The following is a 21,795-nucleotide window of genomic DNA, read 5'->3' as shown; positions in this document are numbered from 1 at the left end:
TCCTGCCCAAAAATAGCCCTGGGCTCACACAACACCAAAAGGTTGGCCACTATCAGAATGACTTCTAGGGATTCATTACAGTTTAAAGGCATGGTTCCCTCTGGCAAATCGCACATGCCTGATGGAACGTTAAGTTCTAAAATGAGAATTAGAAATAGAAACTCTTCAGTTTGGGGATGCTGCTACAGAGGCTTGACTTAGGCTTGGTTTACATGTTACAGTCGCAGAATGGATGTTATCAGACATTAAGGCTGCGGTTACACGCACCAGTTAAAGCGGAGGGGAAGCGATTTCCTCCGGAGGAATCTGACACGCAGTTGCGAGATCACACACCCCTTTGTAGCTGCGGGCTCAGCCTGTCACTGTGTGGTCAGATGCAACTGCTGGTGAGTTGTGGTTTTTTGGCCATTTGTTTCCCATGTGCATAAATGAGGAATCGCACCTCCGCATCGAGGGCCCCCTATGGGTATGCAGTGATGCGCATACTGTGAATGGGGGGGGGGATGGCACCGAGCCGGGATGGCCTGATCAGCCCATCCTCATCCTGATGGCATGCATGCGTGCTTGCCCAATCAGACAGGGGAAAGTCCGTCCATGGCCTGTCGTAACCCGTTTACTACCGGATTTTCTCTGGTGTCTTTTTACTCTGCTTCTGCGGTGGAGCAGCACGGGTTGCCGGCGACTGTGGGATGCTTCCCAGGTGTTGCTGTCTGATCGCGCCCTTTAGATCCGCCGGGCATTCACACCTATGTCGCGTGTGATCGCAGCCTAAGGCTTGAGTAAGGGAAAACTTGCCACAGAAGTGTCACTTCTTATAGTGAAAATAATGTGGGTTTGTGCTACCTGAGAAAGGTACCTGTGTTATACATTCCACATCAAAAGCACACGCATCACCAGACATGGGCTTTATCTGTGCCTTTAAGGCGTAATGTGAGTAATGCTCTCTTTTCATCAACATATTTTCATTCTCCTTGTGTTGCAAACTGATGTGCCTTGGCAACACTGGTGTTGCAACCCGTTGATGTGATGCAGGCTGTGACTACACAACATTCAAAGCCTTTGCTTAGTAATGTAACAAGTCTGAAGATCAGGTTGCTAGTTGCAGGCCCAAGGGGGATTTCCTCACGGGGTACTAATTGAGTATTCTTTCAATATTCCTTAGGACAAAATTAAAGATAAACTGCGTCCTATTCCTGTAACGGTCGGCGTTGCAATTAAAGGGTCTGAATCCAGTGTTCAACCCAGCAGGAGGCAAGGAAGGTCACTTCCAGATCTTGTTCCAATTCTAAACTCAAATGAACCGAAAACAGTTAATTCAGAAGTAAGTTGTTTGTTATTAGATATTGATTTATTCCAGTCTGTTTTGGTTATGCTTAGGGTTGCTAATTCCAAATCGGGAAGTTCCTTGAGATTTGGGGGTGGAGCCTGGGGAGGGCGGAGTTTGGAGAGATGAGGGATGTGATGCCATACAGTCCACCCTCTGAAGCTGCTGTTTTCTCCAGAGGAACTGATCTTTGAAGTCTGGAGAGCAGTTGCCATTCCATAAGAACTCCAGCCCCCCCACCCCACCCTGCCCCATGAAGGCAGGCAGCCCAAAAACGTATGCCACACAGAAACAGAGAGAGACACACACATAGAGAAAGAGTTACCTCAGCCACTTATTCTGCCTTTATTATCTGTTCTTCAAAATCTGTTTTCTTTGTGTGCAAAAAGTTCTAAGAAAAACATGAACCTTTATTTTCCCTGCAGACCTGCTCCTCCCCTTTTGCAGAAGGGTGCAGCAGTGTGTAATTAACACAGCAACGGTGCATAACCTGACTGAAGTATAGATAAAGGTTTATTTAGGAACTAACATAAAGGTAAAGGTTCCCTTGCTCGAAAGCCAGTCGAATCCGACTCTAGGGTTGCGGTGCTCATCTCCGTTTCAAAGCCGAAGAGCCAGCGCTGTCCGAAGACGTTTCCGTGGTCATGTGGCCAGCATGACTAAACACCAAGGTGCACGGAATGCTGTTACCTTCCCACCGAAGTGGTACCTATTTATCTACTTGCAATTTCTTGCTTTCAAACTGCTAGGTTGGCAGGAGCTGGAACTAGAGACAGGAGCTCACTCCGTCATGCAACATCCGGGTCTCGAACTGCTGAACTACTGACCTTCCACAGCCTGCAGTTCAGCGTCTTAACCACTTGAGCCACCGCAGCTCCAGAAACTAACATTCTTGATAGTTAAGAGGAGAGGCTGGGCAATAAAGAATAGTGCTCAACAACTAACAAGCCATCTCACTGGCTGCCCCAGTGGTTTCCCAGATGCAAATGTTAACTGGAGCACTGTAGAACAGGACCATCAGTGAAGCAGGTCTTATGCTGGCTCTGACTTCATGGTAGAAATAGTAATTTGCTTGGGGAAGGGAAGACCTGTTAAGCAGGGCTGTGGAATGGAGGCCTATGAAGGATTTGAAATTATTAGAACTTTTAAAATATTTAATACCTGACTACTGAATTTAAATTTTGGGCTCTTTGTAGGTACAATTCCTAAAAGAAGGGTGTGGATCAGACAATATATGCCACAGCAATCTGCAGCTTCATTACAAATTCTGCACCAGAGAAGGAAGTGAAGAGAGATTTGTTTATTTACCAACGTAAGTCTCGTTGCATAAAGTGGTAGCGTCGGAAAAGATAGTGACTTTTGTTCCACTCTGAAATGTTTTGTCCCGTAAGTCTCTAAGATGTGACTCGTTCTTTTTTTGTTTCTAGTGAGAAAAATATTCCGGTGCTTGTCTTGAAAGACCAGAAAGATATTGCCCTTGAAGTTACAGTGACAAACATCCCATCAGATCTAAGACAACCCCAGAGGGATGGGGACGATGCCCATGAAGCTAAATTAATTGCCACCTTTCCAGATAGCTTGACATACTCTGCCTTCAGGGAGTCAAAAGGCTCTCTGGTAAGTATTCTATTTAGATTTTGAGGAAACACAAAGATTCTGTTAAACCTGGTACTGAAGTATCTTTTTTTTTTTTAAAAAAAAATTAGGACAAGCAACTGACATGTGGAGCCAATCAAAATGGCTCTCAAGTAGAATGTGAACTTGGAAATCCTTTCAAAAGAAACTCAACGGTAAGTGGAATTTACTTTTGATAGCTAATACAGAAACGTTTGATTTGGTTGTTTTCTATAGAAAGCTGAGATACACTTTTGTCTGAATTAAAATCAGAGGCACGCTGACAGAGACAGACTGTTATTATGGGTGAGCATTACTAGCCCTCAATAGATCTCATCTGAGTCACCGATCTGGGCATGTCTCCTGATTGGAAGGAACAGGGCCATAGAGGGTGCTGCCATTTCCTCAAGAGGGAGTTATTTCCTTGACTATCTGCACCATGAAGCCCAAGTACCTAAACATACACTGAATACTGACAGTTACTTTGAAGCGCAGAAGTGCCCATTCATAATGAATCCCTTCCTTAAATAATAATTTTTTTTAAACGGTGCTTCTTATCCCCTTTAAGCTCCTTGTCATATAGGTATGCATTTCCCCCCCTGGATGACTTAAGCAGGACAAGAGGGTCAGTGATCTTGAAAAGTCTACCCTGAGCCAGGAGAAACTTGATCTACAGTGTACTATTGTAGTTTGTGCCCTTTAGGATACCCTTCTATAAAATGCATGGTTTTGATGCATAGTTGTGTTTTATCTTCTTGGAAAAAAACGTTTTTCATATGTCTGAAATATATCTTAACCATTCTGCATTTCTTCTTTTTTTAAAAGGTTACATTTTATGTAATTATAAGTACAACTAAAGTTAACGTTGATACGCGGGATTTGGACATTAATCTGAAACTGGAAACGTAAGATCCAAAACCAAATATCCTTCATCAATTTTCTAATGCTGAAATAGTTGTGAAGGCAACTCAGTGAAAATTGTTAATGGCTTTTTTGTAAACCTGAGTCCTGCGTTTCCTTTTTGTTGCAGAACAAGCAATCAAGTTAATTTGGATCCAATTATTGCTAGAGCTAAAGTAGTTATTGAACTGCTCTTGTCGCTGACAGGGTAAGCCTTTTATAGTTAGCATAACAAATCAATGCTCAAGACAGCCTGTTATGACAGTCATTAAAATGTGACGTTTCTTTCCAAACACAGGGTTGCAAAGCCATCCCAGGTGTATTTTGGAGGCAATGTTATTGGTGAAAGCGCTATGAAACATGAAGATGACATGGGGAGCTTGATAGAATATGACTTCCGAGTAAGCCTTTCTCTTAATTTCACATGTAATCATTTCAGAAGGCTAGTCTTGCCAAAAACAAAACAAAACCCCAAACCAAAGGAAAAACCCCAACAAAACCCAAAAACCCAACCTCAACCTGGTAACTAACCTTCATTCTGAATAAGGCAGCTGTTGCATTTTTGTTAGATGGCCTCTGTTCAAATTTGTGTTTTGTACACATAACGTGGACATAAATGTCTACATCTCTGTCCCACTGTGTATGCAGGGTACATGCTTGAAACAAAACTGAGACATGCTCGAAGAGTGGAGTTAAAAGAAATTGAGTAGCCAGGGTTTGGGGCATCCAAAAGGAGATAAATAAAAATCCATTCTGGACCCTGTGAAATTTATGGCCGTGTTCCTTGGATATATTCACAAAATTTCCATGATCGTTGAAGAACAACATGCTTCCATATGGACCAGTTAGTCAGTTAAGATCTTCATCTTTTGCCCCCTGGCTTCCTATCAGTTAAACATTAGGAAGAACTTCCTGACAGTTTGAGAGGTTCTTCAGTAGAACAGGCTTTCTCAGGTGGTGGTGGGCTCTCCTTCTTTGGAGGTTTTTAAGCAGACGCTAGACGACCATCAGAAAGCAATGTTCATTCTATGGAAAAATACCGAAATGGGTATCGCCATTGGAAGCATTCATCAAACCTTCCCTTATCAAGAAGTATGACAGAGAAAGCTATGAGGTATTGTTAGACCAAAAAAACAATCTAAAATCGAAAGAGACCCTCCTTTGTGCTCATGATATTGAGTTGATGTGGTGGGAGAACTTATAACTTCAATCTAGATTTAATAAAGATGTGTTAACGGGTTTCCAGTCTGTGACTTCAGCGATGGCGGAGGCTCTCCCCTGAAGCAGGGGTGTTGGAGGAGTGCCACCTCAAGTGGCACCCCCAGGTGAGCCTCAGGTTGAGAGGCTCCAAGCCGGGGGCACTTGAGGGGCGACGTCTTCGATGGCTCGAAGCCGGAGAATTGAGGCGCTCCTTTTGCCCCATTCGGTCCACCCCCTGTGAGGCTCGGTTTTTACCGAGCATAGCTGATGCCAGCCGGGACAAGCTAGAAGGTCAGCGAATGAAGCGTGACTAAGAGGTGTCTGCGATCAGACCGTCAATGAATCGGAGAACAAGTTGAGCGAAAAAGTTCTAAAAGTGAGTTCCGACCCCCCCCCTCTAGCGGTGCCGGGAGTGACTCCCAGACGTAAACAAACCGAACTGTGTTTCAAAGAGAGGGGGAGAGGAGAAATAAAAAGCACTCAAGTGTGCCAAAGACTTAGCTTATTTTCGCTGGTAAATTTGCACTTGCTGAAGAAGAGTGAAAAGGGCTCTCTTTAGTATAAATAAACTGAGTTTGATACTTCAAGGAAAAGATGATCTCACACACTAAAAGATGGCTGAGACTGTATAAATGGACAAATAACTTATAGAAACTAGACTCAAATGTATATATTGTTTATTATTAGTATTAATGCTTACTATGGAAAATCTATAAATAAAAGGTTAAAAAAGAAAGCAAGCAATGGTCATTCTGTGAACTTAGGCAAATCATTAGAGGGAATTAAGTTACCTTTGGCCATTTCGAATTAAAGAAGAAGAAGAAAAAAGAACTAAGAATTGTACAGGAGGGCGGAGCACTGTGGGAAGTCGAATTGGGGGGGGAAAGGGAGGAGGGTAGGATGGTTGATGCTAAATACTGGAAATTAGAAAACATCTCAACAAGAGAGGAGATAGCATTCAAGTTGTTAGAAATGGCAGAAATGGATAAACTGAGTTTGATACTTCAAGAAAAATATGATATCACACACACTAAAATATGGCTGAGACTGTATGGACAAATAACGTATAGAAACTAGACTCAAATGTATATATTGTTTATTATTGGTATTAATTCTTACTATGGAAAATCTATAAATAAAAGGTTAAAAAAAAGAAAGCAATGCTCATTCTGTGAACTTAGGCAAATCATGAGAGGGCGGGCGGGAGGGCTGCATCAATGCTTAGTTCTTGTGGCCCTTTCTTACATGTCCAGGGAAATGTCAATTGCCACTTTGGGGTCAGGAAGCAATTTTCTCCAGGCCAGTTTGGTCGGGGATCCTGGAGGGTTGGGTTTTTTTACAATCTTCTGGGCATGGAGCAGGCATCACTGGGGTGTGTGGGGGGGTGGTAGTTGTGAATTTCCTGCATTGTGCAGGGGGTTGGACTAGATGGCCCTGGAGATCCCTTCCAGCTCTATGATTCTATGACCCTCAAAGCTCTGAGGCTTACTGCCTTTTCTATTCTGATACCCGGCCACTATCATTTTTATCATTTAGACATAAAATGAGGCCCTTTCTATTTGCCTCTGCTTTTAGTAACGTTTAGTATTAACTGACGGCAAATCTGTTCCTTATTTATGGTCTTCCTATACTGCTGTCATTCTTTATTTCATTGACAGTGCAATGCGAAGCAGAGCTACACCCTTCCAAGTCTACTGAAGTCGGTGGGCTTAGAAGGGTATAAGTCTGCTCACAGTTGCACTGTTAATTACCTTATTGTTGTTGTTTTTTAATGGAGCCGAGCACTTTATTTGGAAAGGCAGGATATAAATGTATTAAGTGCATTAAATAATTAAATACATTGTTTTAATGGTTTTGAGAAGTTCTGAGGGGGTTGTTGTGGAAAGGCAAGATAGACATCTTAAGTGATCAAATATTTGAACTTTTGAGAAATGTCTTATTATCTGTTAGGGTGAAATGATGTACTATAGGTGAATAATGAAATCTGAACTCTTCTCCCCCCCCCCCACTCCCGGTACATGAGCCATCAGACAGCCATTGTGGAGTACTACAGTGGTTTAAGTCTTGGACCAGGGCCCGGGACAACCTGGATTAAATCACTGTTCTGTCATGGAAGTTCGTTTGGGCCTGTCGCAGTCTCTCAGCCTAACCGATCTCACAGGGTTGTTATTGTGAGGCAAGACTGGAGGAGGGGGAAAAGATGTGATACGCCACTTCGGGACCCAATTTGGGAGGAAAAACAAGATATATATTAAAAAATAAGCATCAGAAACCGTTAGTACAGGAAGAAGTATTTCAGTCACTGGTGTTCACTTAGTTTTTAGCTTATCATTAAAAAAACATAAACCCTTTGTTATTATGAAAAATGGAATCTGATTGACTAGGTATTTGGAGTAGTTTTTGTAATTTCATTGTAATACTATTTTGTCATGGTAGCCAAAAATTGACCAAAAACCAATATACATTTATAGAAATGTAAGAATTTATGTTTTGCTGCTACATTATTATCATTGCCAAAAAATAACTGCCTGTCAGTATGTAGCTATAAAGTCTACTTTATGAAGAGAGTAATTTTTTTATTATTCCTGACAGATAACTAACTTGGGCAAGCCGCTTAAAACATTCGGCACTGCTTCCTTGGATATCTCGTGGCCCAAAGAAATTAAGGGAGGCAAGTGGCTATTGTATTTGGTGTCAATAAACTCCAAAGAATTAGGAGAACTTCAATGTGAACCACGACAGGAAATAAACTCTTTAGGAATTAAGGTAAAGTAGTGTTCCCTGTCTTTATACTTTTGAATTATATTTGTTGACCCATTGATACAGCAAGATTTCCTTTTTAAAAAAGCAAGCCAGATGATAAGGCAAAAGTCAGAGTGGATTGCTTCTTGAATAGGGGCAGAACAACTGTAGTTTATATATGTGAGATTGCTGCATTTGTCAACAATTTATAATAAAAAATGCTATACTTACTCCAGAATTAGGTTACAGAATTCAGTATTTCCGCAGTCATGCTCTAAATACTCAATTCTTTAATTCTCTAACACCATTTTTTATTGTTTTCATTTGTTGTACATAATTTTATAGAGAGCTAGTTTGGTGTAGTGGTTAAGTGCGCGGACTCTAATCTGGGAGAGCTGGGTTTGATTCCCCACTCCTCCACTCGCACCTGGCTGGATGACCTTGGGCAAACCGTAGTTTTGATAAGAGCTTTTCTTGAAAAAGGAGCAGTTTCTGTCAGAGCTCTCTCAGCCCCACCTACCTCACAGGGTGCCTGTTGTGGGGAGGGGAAGGGAAAGGAGTTTGTAAGCCGCTCTGAGACACTTTTTGGGTAGTGAAGGGCGGGGTATAAATGCAATCTCTTCTCTTCTTCTTATAGACATCTAGAAGTTCAAGGAAGAAACGTGAAGTTGCAGAGAAGCAGACGGATAGTAGGTTTTCTTTGTTTTCAGAAAGAAAATACAAGACTTTGGTAAGCACCTACCATAGGCAATTGCCCTTTGCTTTGTGGTCTTTTAACTACCTTTATTTTAGAGACTAGTACAGAACTATGGATAACCAGGATAACATGAGTTTTACTCTTTTATTCTTTTGCAGATAAATGTTAAAATGCTTGATGATGGTTTATGCATAAAGGTTTTTTGATCTATATAATAAATTTAATGAATTGTTGATTAAGTTTATCCAGCCTTCATATTGAACATTTTGTTTAAAGCATCCTTCTAAAACTGTCTTTGAAATCTATTAAAATCCTGTGGATCCTTGAAGACTAATAATTTTATTGTAGCTTAAGCTTTTATTGATTCAGACCCCACTGTGTTTCACGCATGAGGTGTGATGAAGTGGCCTCAGATCTACAAACCGTAACAATGAATTGTTGGTCAATAGCTTTGTTTGGGGAAGGCCTGTGGCTCAGTAGTAGGGATTCTGCTTTACATGCAGAAGGTCCCAGGTTCAATCCCTGGCATCTCCAGTTAAAAGGATTGAACAGTAGGTGATGTGGAAGACCTCTCTGCCTGAGGCCCTGAAGAGAGCTGCTTCCCATTAGAGTAAACAGTACTTACTTTGATAGACCAAAGGTCAGACTCCGGGTAAGGCAGCTTAATATGTTCAGGTGTAAAAATTTTGGATGCTGTAAGAAGAAAGCCTGGAAAGAACTTTTGGCTTGTTTGTGCAGTCCTCCTAACCTGCTGTCAGCTATTTAAATACTTCCTGGTTTGTGGCAAGCCATGGGCTGCTATTGTATCTGAAATTATATCCTAATGTTTGCACTTTCCCTCCCAATCTAGGGTTGCCAGTCCCCAGGGGAGCAGGGGATCCCCTGATTTCTTCAGCTCATGCCTGCTGCCGGCCAGCTAGCCAGCAGGGGGAAACCTCGTCCCCAACAGCCACGAACCCGCGCCACGTCTCCAATGTGATGACATCATACGGAAGTGACGTCATCATGCTGGGGGATGTTCCACGGCGATGGTCTGGTTTTGGGGCAAAATTCTATCGTTTGAGCCCAGTCACGCTGGGGGATGTTCCACGGCGATGGTCTGGTTTTGGGGCAAAATCTATCGTTTGAGCCCAGTTTTGCCGTAGAGTTTGCCCCCAAAACACAGCATCACCACAAGACATCCCCAGCGTGATGACGTCCAAAAACCAGAGCGTCACCACAAGACATCCCCAGCGTGATGACATTTCTGCATGACATCATCATGTCAGGGACATTGCGCACGGCAACATTGCCCTGTCCCCCCACTCCTGGAAGGCTCCCCCCCACCTCCCGCCAGGGTGAGGTAAGGACCTGGCAACCCTATTCCGATCCGGATTTCAAACTGAGAACAAACTGCTATTTATGACTCTGCTTTGCACAATATATAGCAGGCCAGTTCAGATACCACAAACTACAAAGCATCTGACTCAAAGAGGGATTGTGTGAACAAGCAAACTCAAAACTCCTTCTAGGCCCATTCCGATAGTGCCTAAGCTGCAGGATGTTTAATTCTTTGTTTCTTTGCTACAAGAGACGCATACTGTTATCCCTCAGGAATATGTCTTTAAAGAGCAAAGCCAATGAAAGGGAAGCAGTGACATTTTGTTGAAATAAGTGCCAAGGCTTATATGATTTGCATTATTATATCCTAATTTTTATTTTTCTCTTGCCCAGTGGTTCTGGTGAAAGTTGGATCTGAATCCTTCACCCCATTAGTAGCTTAGCAGTTAATAAAATTATACAGTTTCTGCAGTGTTCTTTGGGGCTTTCTCAAGGCTATAGAAGTTGGCGAATAAACACATTTTGTCAATCTGCTTTGAAATATGTATTTTTAAGCTCTTTATGTATTCAATGCAGGATTGTAATAATGGCGAGGCAAACTGTGTCGTCATAAGCTGTCCCTTGCAAGATCTGGACAGTAAGGCATCTGTCGTGTTGCGCTCAAGACTGTGGAACAGCACTTTCCTAGAGGTATCTTCCATGAACGTATTCTGTTACAGGTTTGCGTCAGCTCTTTTTATTGGTTCTAATATTAAACGTATCTTTTGTTTTTTCTCACCTCGCACCAGGAATATTCTAAACTCAACTATGTAGATGTTCTCCTTAAAGCTAAAATAAACATTGCTGCTTCTGCAGATAATATTAAGCTACTAAATGAAGCTACTCAGGTAAGTCTGCCATGTTTATTTTTATGATATTCACAGCTGATGATACACAGTGGAAGCTACATCCTTGTAGGAAATGAACAGAGTCCATGTAGCTAGGAATTTGCTAGCACCGAGTTTCTGATTCTGTTCAGCCTCCAAATGTTCATGTGCCAGTTGCTACACTAGGCCTTATTTCCTAAATGTGTTTTCAAATATCTGCTTTTTGAATGCTGCTGCTGCGAACTGATAGAAACATTTTAGATCAGAGGTTCTCAGACTTCAATAACCGCAATACATCCATTTTGATTTAAACTGTTTTGCCCACCCAAGTCTCCTCCTCCTTCCTCACGAGCACCCACCACTCACTCAACAGCTCCATTCAAAGTTCATATGGCAAACTTTATGTCCCATGCCCATCTCCATCCTCTCACATTCTCAGAGCAATACTGCAAGAACTGTATTGGCTATATTTTAAAATGAAATTTAGGTAAAAAATATTTCTACCACCTGTGCTTGGCCTACCAGGTAGGGTTGCCAACCTCTAGGTGGGGCCTTGAAATCTCCCAGAATTATGACTGATCTTCAGACTTCAGAGGTCAGTTCCCCTGGAGGAAATGGCAGCCAACCCTGGAGGGGTGGACTGCATGGCATTATACCCTGCTGAGGTCCCTACCCACCCAAACCTCACCCTCCTCAGGCTCCAACCCCAAATCTCCAGGAATTTCCCAACCTGGAGCTGGCAACCCTACTGCCAGGTCAGGCCTCATATGATAACTGATTCTATAGGGGCCACAACTCAAAAGGCCCTGACGTAATATCTGATCAACTTTGCCCCTTGATTGGAAGGGACTCTACACTGCACACAGTAGGGATCTTCTTTATTAGTTAATAACTTCTAGAGGGCAGCTGAGCAGGGCTGGGTAGGAGTCTGGTCAGAGGGCAGCTGAGCAGGGCTGGGTAGGGGTCTGGTAAATTTTTCAGAGCTACTCTAAGAAATAAACAAAAATCTTTCAGTATTTATTTGAAAAACAACCATTGGCTATTACTGTCTGTGGACGCAGAGTTGTGTCTCTCTGCAAAACAGAATGAAAACTGGTTCAATTTTATACCGGAAGTAACTTATGATGACTGCATTACGACTCTACCACCTTTGTGCCAGTCAGCTAATTTAAAATACACAGAGAGCCATGACCATTTCACACCTCAGGTCCTCTCTCTCACTCCCAGAGATATCCACAGACAGGGTAGCCCAGCACCCTTTAATAACAAGCCCCCACTCACAGAGTTATTGCAGTTGGGGCTCAGACATTTCCATTCACACACTGCCACCATTTATTCATATCCTACGATAAATATATAGACAAAGATATTAAAATGTGTGTGTGTGTTTCTTCCCTTAGACCCATAGGGTTAAACAAAAACACGAAGTTAACTTTTATTTAACATAACACTAAAGAAAGTAAGGTACAAGTTACAAAGCCTGGCTTCCACTGAACTTTTGAACTGTGGTCCTATTCCCTCAACTTGGGATCACTTGGTTACAATTTTACTATATTCATCCTGCTCTAAGCAGCTCATCTGCCCAGTTTCCCTCAGTCAGATATCTTCCTTTTCCCCTCTCAACTCCCCAGCTGCCAACTCCCAACTGCTCTTCTTAACTGCTGTTTTCCAACTGCCTCTTCCCAGCCTTCCATCAGCTGTTACTGGTCACTCTTTGGGAGAGGCGGAACCTAGCCTGTCCGTCACAGTATGGTTCCTGGAATCTCAATGGTCTTCAAAAGGAATGAAACTAGGATATGTTACCTGCGCACACTGAAGCTGTCTCTTCCCCCCTTCTCTTTCAGGTACGGGTCACTGTCTTTCCTGCAAAGACAGTAGCATTGTATAAAGGGGTGCCTTGGTGGATCATCTTAGTAGCCATTCTTGCAGGATTGTTAATGCTTGCTCTGTTGGTATTCTTACTATGGAAGGTGAGTTACTTTACTGATCTGCTGTCTAATATTTGCTCACATGTTACTTAAAATGTGCACACAAACTTAAAACTTTTGAATGTTTTTACATATCGGAAAGGGACATAATCAGTGGTGGCATAAATAAATGGTTAAGATGTTTTTATTTCAATCTAATGAATTACATTAATTTTGAATGCGACATTATTTGGGCTTAAAGATATATGGAATTTTTAAATTAATGTGCATTTTTGGGAGAAACTCTGGGTAATGCTGTTTGAATATACAAATATTTTTAACAGACAATCTAGTGCAGAACAACCGTCAGCACTGGGGATATATATGTTCACATGTCTACAAATAGAATAGAGATATGTACAGAATAGAGATATGTACAAGCAGGGGACCTGCAGGAACGTTCAGGGGGATCTCAGTTTGCCCTCTCCCACTATATCATCTTCTCCTGCTTTCTTCTTTCCTCCCCACCTAACTCCCCTCTGTCTTCAGCAGTCCCTCCTCCCTTTCCCTGGCAACCTCTACTCAGGAAAACCATAGCTGAGTTGCACAGTGCCAGCCACTGGTCTGGGGCCAAGCTGGGCCTAGTTTAGGGTTGCCAGTCCCCAGGTCCCGGTGGGGGTTCCCCCAGTTTTCAGGACTTCTGTTTGCTGCTGGCCAGATGGCTGGCAGGGGAAACCTCACCCCCCCAACACCGATGTCACTGTGCAATGTCCCCAAAACAATGACATCACCCAGAAGTGACATCATCATGTCGGGGCGTCGCATGGTGACACTCTGGTTTGAGAGCAAAACTATGGTTTGAAACCGCCGGTGCGATGAGGGGACCTGGCTACCCTAGCATAGTTGAATAGTGAAGAACCCACAAGGACTTGTGAGGGGCACCTCACATTCCCCTGCATCCCCCCTCCCCATTTCCTCATTCCCCCCTGGTAGCCCCCATATTTTCAGCTTTCTTTGCTTCCTTCTCTTTCCCACCCATCAAGCAACCAACCTTTTTTCTGCCCCCCATCTTCAGCTACATTTATTTATTTAATTTATACCACACCTTTCTCCACAATGGGGACCCAAAGCAGCTTACATATTTCTTCAATGTTCCATTCTATCCTCACAACCCTGTAAAATTGGTCAGACTGAGTGTATAATTGGCCTAAGATCATCAGAAAGCTTCCATGTCTAGTAGGGATCTGAATCTGGGTCTCTCAGATCCCAGTCTGAAACTGTAATCACTATACCACACTGGTTTTCATGGGGTAACTGCTGTCAATATCAAGCCGCCTGTCCTGGGTGACTCATGCAAGTCAGGTGGCATCAAATTTCCTAGTGGTTGCTGCCAGAACTGGCCCAATAAGGCCTCCCTCAAAAACCAAAACAGCCCCGGAAAGGGTCCTGCACCCTCACGCTCCGTTTCACGGACTAGGGCTGCCAAATGCCCCCGGGGGGCGGAATTCCCCCTGCTTTTGAGCCCCGATTTCCGCTCCCGTGGAATCGGGGCCCGGGGGAAACCCCACCCCAGCGTGCGACGTCACTTCCGGGTGGCGCGCACGTGGCGCGCACGCCCAGGACGCCGGCCGGGAGCCTCCCACTCCCGGCCAAAAACCATTTGGCAACCCTATCACGGACAGAAACTAAGACTTGAAGGCTGGCAATCCTGTTGTGGCTGCCTAGTACCTCCCACAGTGGCCAGTGAAAGGGCATATATTTCTTAAAGCTACAGGCGCTGCTTCTATTATTTTACGGTATTTAACCCTGCCCTAGTATTTTTTTTCTCCAGATTTCAGATTTTTCTGCAAACTTGGGGCTTTTTTCAGATTTATAGAATGATCTGTCTTGTCTAAGTATCCACAGATGAGGTCATGTTGAGAATTAGATATGTTGATGTATATAAAGATGCTATAACCTGTACTGAAGGGTTCCAGTAATTTTTTTACTGATTTTGTTACATTGCCTAAAACTATCACAGATACAACTGTTTCTTCATACACTAGAACAATACATGTCTATGGGAGGACTGTTGTAGTGGTCAACAGAGTTTGTTCTCTTTCTCCCTGCCCTCACCTTGGTGCACATGCTAAGATGTGTGCAGAAACAGAGCACTGGGACATTACAGGGGATGGAAGGTATTTTGATGTGCCTACCATGTCTTTGAAACATCTTCGGACAGCGCTGGCTCTTCGGCTTTGAAACGGAGATGAGCACCGCAACCCTAGAGTCGGATTCGACTGGCTTTCGAGCAAGGGAACCTTTACCTTTACCTTTACCATGTCTTTAACCCAGCTGCCCTGACAGTGCTGTTCAAGTTACCTGAGATCTGGGTCTTTGGCTGCTTGCAAGAATTGGGTCTTTTCCACACCATGTTTTTGAAGCAGCTCAGCTTCTTAACTGCATTGGGTTTCCTCCTACCTTACAGATAGAATGGTTTGTTGGTTGTTGTTGTCCCTTATTTTTCTTGAGTTATTCCTGTGTTTCTTTCTGACCACCTGAAAGGTGGGTTGAAAAAAACACAGAAAAGAGCTGAAGAAAAACTGGGAGAGCAGCGACCCACAGACATTGCTAAGGGATGGGGAAAAGTGATGGAGTTACAAAGCTGAGCGGCAACAATGGTGTGGAAAAGCCAAGGGTTCTGTTGAATTCCTCAGGGATTCTTCAGTGCACAGGCATTCGCTTTTTACTCTGAATCAAAACTAAATTTATTCACACGATGCCTTGGAACTCTCTTTTTATAACACCAAGCTTCAATTCTGAAGACAAGCAAGTCTGAGCACTATTACTAGAGAAAGGAAGCATGATTTCAGGGCATTAAACATGCTGGCTCTCTAAATAATGAGTATTATTATTCTGGTGATATTTAATCTATCATGAAGAAAGCAGTCGACAAGGTTTGACAGGCTGTGAAGAATTCTACTGCAGAATATATGTCGAGATGTGATTGTGAAGCTGTAGCAAGATCAGGTGCCTATTTTAAAATGCACATGCAAATAAACTTGGTTCGTCCTCTTCTTTTTGTTTTTCATATTAGTCCATAAAATTGACTAAATGCCTTGCTTCCTTATAGTGTGGTTTCTTCAAGAGAGATAAGAAAGATCATTATGATGCCACATATCACAAGGCTGAGATCCATGCTCAGCCATCTGATAAAGAGAGGCTTACTTCTGATGCATAGTATTGATCTACTTCTGTAATTGGTAATTGATTGATTTTTTTTTTGAAAAACATTTTTAGCTGCGGGACTTGCTTTGGTTGTAGTGGCTAATGACTGGAAGCTTGCTGCATCTGTTCCATTAATTGCCTCGTTTCAAAATGTCAATTTTTTGCTTGCTTACATTTATAATAACCCCCTTTCTCTGTGCACGAGGATGCAAAATCCTTTTGTCATTTTTTTTAACAGCTGTTTACTGGTGCATTCTTTCTTGAAATTTTGAAGACTTCATCTCAGAGTTGGAATGTTTCTCCCAAGCTCACAATCCCAAAGACAAAATGTGCTCTGTGGCCTATTTATTTTGCTAATAAGAAGGAAAAGGACCCTGTGTTAAGCTATGTTAGCCGTTTTCAAACACTGTCCCAGTGAACTCTAGGTTCCCTGGAAGTTTTCCAGGGTACTTTCAATAATAAATGACTTATTTTCCTGAAATAACAGCTTCCCTACAGTTGCCAATCTTCTCTTGCAAGGGGGAAGTGGGTGTCTCATATCCTGCGCCCTCAGATACCATGACTGGACAGGGAGTCCCATGTGAACTGAGTGTGCATGACCCTGAATCCTTTATAATGCAGAAGAAAACTGTAGCAGACACTGAGAGATTTCATAGCAAATACACTGATGTAGGAAACATTCTCTGAAGGGAGAAACTATTTAAAAACACTGAGCTAAGCCACCTTAAGTGTGAAACGTCAGTTCTTTCCTTGGAAGTTAGAATGTTTTGATACTTGAAGCTTAAATGGCCTTTGAGTGTCTCTTGTTTGTGCCAGTTTGGTGTAGTGGTTAAGTGTGCTGACTCTAATCTGGGAGAACCGGGTTTGATTCCCCACTCCTCCACTTGCACCTGCTGATGTGACCTTGGGCCAGTCACAAGCTCTGGCACAGCTGTCCTTGAAAAAGAGCACTTTGTGTCAGAGTTCTCCCAGCCCCACCCACCTCACAGGGTGTCTGTTGTGGGGAGGGGAAGGGGAAGGAGTTTGTAAGCCGCTCTGAGACTCCAAGTGAAGGGCGGGGTATAAATCCAATCTCCTCTTCTTCTTCATGTGCATTTTACTTGAGTGCCATATTGGTGTTATTATCATAGAGAAAGCAGAAGAGAGGTATAAGAATATGAATGAGCATTCTGGCCAACAGTAGTTTTTGCTTTTGCATTAGAAACTGAAGTGAAAACCCCTTGAAGCCTCATGTATGAAAAGGCCTTCTCCGTCATTGATTTCAGTAGAACTTAACTTTTCTCATACATATAGACCAGCCAGCCCTCAGGTCTGGGTGGGGGATCCCCTGATTTCAGGGGCTTCTCCCCGCTGTGGACCAGCTGGCTGGCAGGCAGGGGAAACCCCACCACTAAACAGAGTCGTCACCGCACAACGTCCCCAACATAATGATGTCACCTGAAAGTGACACCATTGTGTTAGGGACATAATGCAGGGACACTTTGGTATTTGGGGAAACTCTATGGTTTGAGGGCAATACCCCCACAGTTTCACCCAAATACCCCCACATGATGTCCCGGACGCGATGATGCCATTCCTAGGTGACATCATTGATTCAGGGATGTCACACAATGTCCCCCCCCCACATCCCCCCACTGGAGTGATGAGGGGACCTAGCAACTCTACATACATACACTTTAAGGTTGCAGCCTCGCCACTTTTTAATACAGGCAACAAATCTAACAGTGGAAAATCAATTTAAGCCTATTTATAGGATCTCCCAAAACTAAGAAAGAAGTATTATTTGCCACTATTAAATTACTATTTTACCATTCTAACTACATAGTGGCCACAATCCCTGGCCCAGGTGTGCATTCCACAGCCACTAAATCAAAGTGAGATTTGCAGTGGATTTCAGAAGGGCGAGAGCTATACATGGTACAAATCTTAAGCTGTATTTTTTTCACTTATACTAGCAGATGCTCTATGCTCAGAAGTTATATATAGCTTTATTAACTGCTAATGCATGCTAAAAGCTTTGACATGCTTTCACTGCCTTGTTCAATGAGGCCATTCTGGATTCTCAGTTTCTTTGGGAAAGTTACTGGTAAATTTTGCAATTTAAGATTGTTCTGTACTTAAGTATGCATTTCTCTTAAGCCTGCCTACTGCATGTACACTTGGTGCTTTCGCAGACCTGAATCATATATGTAAACGTGCGTTATGCTTTCGGAACTATCAGGATGATCCAAGTCCCACATTTATCTCCTTACTTAGTGTTATATCAGAAGAGGCTAAACATTTAAATAAAGGAAAATGAGCCATTCCTCATATATATCCCAGGATACTGGTCTCTGTTGAATACTACAACCCCAGAGAATACTATATAAATCTCCTCTCCTCCATTCTGTCCTCACAAAACCCTGTGATGGAGGTTAGGCTGAGAGTCTGTGACTGGCCCAAAGTCACCCATGCAGCTTCCATAGCAGATTGGGTCTCTCGGTCCCTAACCCAGCACTCCACCATTATATCACACTGTCCTCATTTGTGAGAGCTTGCCTATGTGGCCTGTATTCATGATAAAGAAGGTTGTTAACATACGGCTAACAACCTCATTCCCTTTTTTTTTTTGGCTGTCAAATTACAGCTGATTTATGGTGACCCTGTGGGGTTTTCAAGGCAAGAGACTAACAGAGGTGGTTTGCCATTGCCTGCCTCTGCCTCACAACCCTGGTATTCCTAAGTGGTCTCCCATCCAAATACTAGCCAGAGCCAACCCCGATTAGCTTCTGAGATCTGACGCGATCAGGCTAGCCTGGGCTATCCAGTACAGAGGAGGAAATACCATGTTGGCTCAAAAACAGTTCTTTTGTAAAACAGATGTGAGATTAATGGAGGCGTTTACATGCTTGGATTGCGCTTTCTGCTGTTGCTTTCTGCTGTTATATCCTTTAGGGTGCCTTAATTTACAACTGGTCTCTGGAAGACAATCGGTTATATATATATATGTGCCAAGGGCATTGTCTATGGTTCTTATAATGTACCTGCTGTGACAGTTTGCATTCTTTTCTCTCCATAGTGTGGGTTCTTCCAGCGTTCTAGGTACGATGCCAGCATTCCCCGATACCATGCTGTAAGAATTCGGAAAGAGGAGAGGCAGATCAAAGATGGAAAAACTAAACAGAATCATGCAAAAAAGCAATGGGTCACAAAATGGAATGAAAATGAAAGTTATTCCTGAGGATTCCCCCTGTACTGAAGGCTTAAATGGTTTAAAATGTCTTTGATTCACACGACGGATGAAGAAATACATACAGCAAAAGCTGCCTTTGGTTGATATTGTCAGCTTATGTCAAAGCCTTTTGTTTTACAGATCTAGTTTTAAAGACTAAAAGTAACTTTGTATGCATTATTTAAATCTTCCAGTCTTAAAAGAAAACTAAAAGACTATATTTTTCACCAGTCTTTTGAGCTAGAAAGCAAGCTTGCACAAGCTTTTTCGTTTTTTTCAGTTAGCGTACAATGTGCATAGAGAACTGGGAGTTTGAATTATGAGCAGAAGGGTGGAGCTTCTCTAATCAGCGAAAAGAGAATTAAAAGAGAATTTCTGTATGGTGTGTGTTTTGTTTCTCCAGACTAATTTTCAGTTCAGATTTGAACCAGGGGTCAGGAAGGCTCCTGCAAAGAGTTGGGCTATGATTTAGACTGCCTTGCCGCTGTTTGGAACGTTGCCAGACATGCCCATCCCATTTAGTGGGTCTATTGTCGTCCCCCTAACACACACGCACCAGTTTTTGTAGCTCAAATGCTTGCCGTCTATTGGTTGCTTGTCAGGCTTCTCCCCCTTCCTGCAAAGGCAAATGCAAAAAATGCCTCCTGGGGCTGGGAGAAGACATCCCAACTGAGAGCCCATCACCTGCGCCTGGGAAGGGCCGTAGCTCAAACAGAAATAAAAGGGAATGAAGTCATTTTGTGGCTCATTCAGTCTCTTTTCCCTCCTTGCCTGAGTTTGAACTGCATAGAGGCCTTGCCTCAGCCTTTTGGACTTTGGTCTCGTCTAGAGCTGTGTACTTCTGCAGCTGGACCCCTACACCTCCACCTGAATGAAAGACGCTAATAATATTTTCCTAATGAAGACTGTTCTGCTGTTCACTTCATTAATGCTTGTTATTTAAGTGGGCGTATTCAGGAGGGAAAACTCCGCTTGTATTGAGTGTCGCTTGTTTATTGGGAGCAATAGCACGCCAGACTACTCCAAAGTTCTAGAAAAAAAATACCTGAAGTGGAAGATGGTGTAATTTCTTCCCCTTGCCCAGGTTCAGACAGTGATCCTGCCTGTATTTCTCACTGGTGGCAGGCAGGGCACCAACTCTGGTGCTTGCTTTTTTTGTCGTCTGCTTGAGAGACAGTGAAATTCCTAACATGAAAAATATGGCTTCTCAAAGCTACTGATATCATGCTAAGTTAGCAGACTTGGAAAACGTTCTCTCTAATCCCAGACATGTGGAAGCTAATTACTCAGTTATAAAGAGGTACTCTGCATATGGTCAGAAGTTATTACGTCACCTTTCTTTGACCCGAGACATGGTATTGAAATGCTGAGCTCTGGTGAGCCCTGGATAAAATTAAACACTGGGTTGGGTCTTGCCTTAAATTTCCATCAATGCAAACTTCCCTGCCTCCCCCATATTAAGCCTAAAATGCCCCCCCGAAATACTGCTCCTGTGAGGACCCCAGGAATAGTTGAGTGGGGGAGCTGGAGATCCGCCACAGGAAGAGGGAATTGGCAACAATCATTCCCCGTGCATGCAGAAATTTTAGGCGGGATCCAACCTGTTTATCTCTGTCCACATAACTAAAACTGATCCTTTCAATTTTAGTGATGAATTTTAGAAATAAGTGGTTTGGATTTTAAGGGGTTAATTAAAAAAATCCCACCCACATGCAACTAGTTCACTGATGTTTTAAATGCTTTTATTTTTTGCTTTGTCTTTTGTCAGTGGACATGTATGTATTCACCTAGAAGTACAAGGGCTTATGAACTTATGCCATATGGCATGGCTTAATTTCAAAACGCAAAGGAAGTGCTGGGGCTCAGCTTTGGAAGTCATACTCATGCCTTAAAACATGGAAGCCATTTTCCCTGTCTATAGGTATGTACAGAACAGCTAGTGTTTCTTAGTGGAGTGATCGAGGGCCAAACTAGATGATACCGTGCCCCCAAGTCCACCAGAGACGTGGTGCTATTTAGAGTTGTTTTTTAAAGTTTAAACATACTATAAAATGTCACTATGTCCCCGTGGTGGACTTGAGGATGGGGTATCATCTAGTTTAGACCTGAGGCACTCTCTGAATATTTAAAGACAGTCCTTCAAGTGTTGTACCAGTCCTTTGTTCACTGTGGGTTTGGCATTCCCGCCCCCCCGTAAACTTGGAATTTGTAGATCTGTTGATTGCTTGTTCCAAGACTCTTGCGTAGCCATGGTAGTTAGGGAAAGCATGATATTAAATGTGCAATAGGTCATGTTTTGATGTTCTTTGTAAAATCAATTTGTGTGAATCTGTTGCTGTTGCCAAATATACGCAGGTTTTTTAAAAGCTTGAATATTGGTTGTACTTTGTATATACTGTAAGTCATTCTTATATATTTATTTTTACTATGAATCTTTGTCTTTGACTCACTGTTAAGCCAAAGATTTTTAACTGAACCCTAAAACTAGTGAACAATAGCATATAATAGTTCATTGATTAAAACCAAACACTTTTCACCATATGTGCCAATACTTTGGATTTCAGTGACTGAGACATTCTTGGAAAACTCTTTACATAGTTTTGATTATGTAGTATGGAAGTATTGGATCTTCTGAATAATTTGTGCACTAATGCATACCTACAGATGTTTTATCTATAGAAGTTTTATATGACTAACTTAATGGAAAATATGGCAGGTGCTTCTTGGGGGTGAGGTGGGGGAAAATTTTCTAGTTCTGAATCTGGAGCAAGATCATCTACTGCAAATGTTACAGCACTTGAACCAAA

At 42.7% G+C, this 21,795-nt stretch overlaps 1 protein-coding gene across 1 annotated transcript in view; it reads left to right on the top strand.

The window, feature by feature from the left end:
- Positions 1 to 21,340, top strand: part of ITGA6 (integrin subunit alpha 6) — an 81,060-nt gene extending 59,720 nt beyond the window's left edge. The window contains exons 13-25 of the mRNA XM_015407256.1: positions 1,163 to 1,321; positions 2,521 to 2,636; positions 2,752 to 2,941; positions 3,031 to 3,114; positions 3,764 to 3,843; positions 3,969 to 4,046; positions 4,137 to 4,239; positions 7,631 to 7,804; positions 8,418 to 8,510; positions 10,374 to 10,487; positions 10,586 to 10,684; positions 12,508 to 12,633; positions 18,836 to 21,340. Of these exons, the coding sequence (XP_015262742.1) occupies positions 1,163 to 1,321; positions 2,521 to 2,636; positions 2,752 to 2,941; positions 3,031 to 3,114; positions 3,764 to 3,843; positions 3,969 to 4,046; positions 4,137 to 4,239; positions 7,631 to 7,804; positions 8,418 to 8,510; positions 10,374 to 10,487; positions 10,586 to 10,684; positions 12,508 to 12,633; positions 18,836 to 18,997 (1,578 nt within the window). The 3' untranslated portion in view covers positions 18,998 to 21,340. The remainder of the gene's footprint in view (positions 1 to 1,162; positions 1,322 to 2,520; positions 2,637 to 2,751; positions 2,942 to 3,030; positions 3,115 to 3,763; positions 3,844 to 3,968; positions 4,047 to 4,136; positions 4,240 to 7,630; positions 7,805 to 8,417; positions 8,511 to 10,373; positions 10,488 to 10,585; positions 10,685 to 12,507; positions 12,634 to 18,835) is intronic.
- Positions 21,341 to 21,795: the final 455 nt, after the last annotated feature.

The sequence above is a fragment of the Gekko japonicus genome, unplaced genomic scaffold, assembly GCF_001447785.1.
Source record: "Gekko japonicus isolate JY-2015 unplaced genomic scaffold, Gekko_japonicus_V1.1 scaffold66, whole genome shotgun sequence".
In the NCBI taxonomy this organism is placed as follows: domain Eukaryota; kingdom Metazoa; phylum Chordata; class Lepidosauria; order Squamata; family Gekkonidae; genus Gekko; species Gekko japonicus.
The sequence above is the reverse complement of the archived record's forward strand: the minus strand, read 5'-3'. Positions and strand labels throughout refer to the sequence as shown.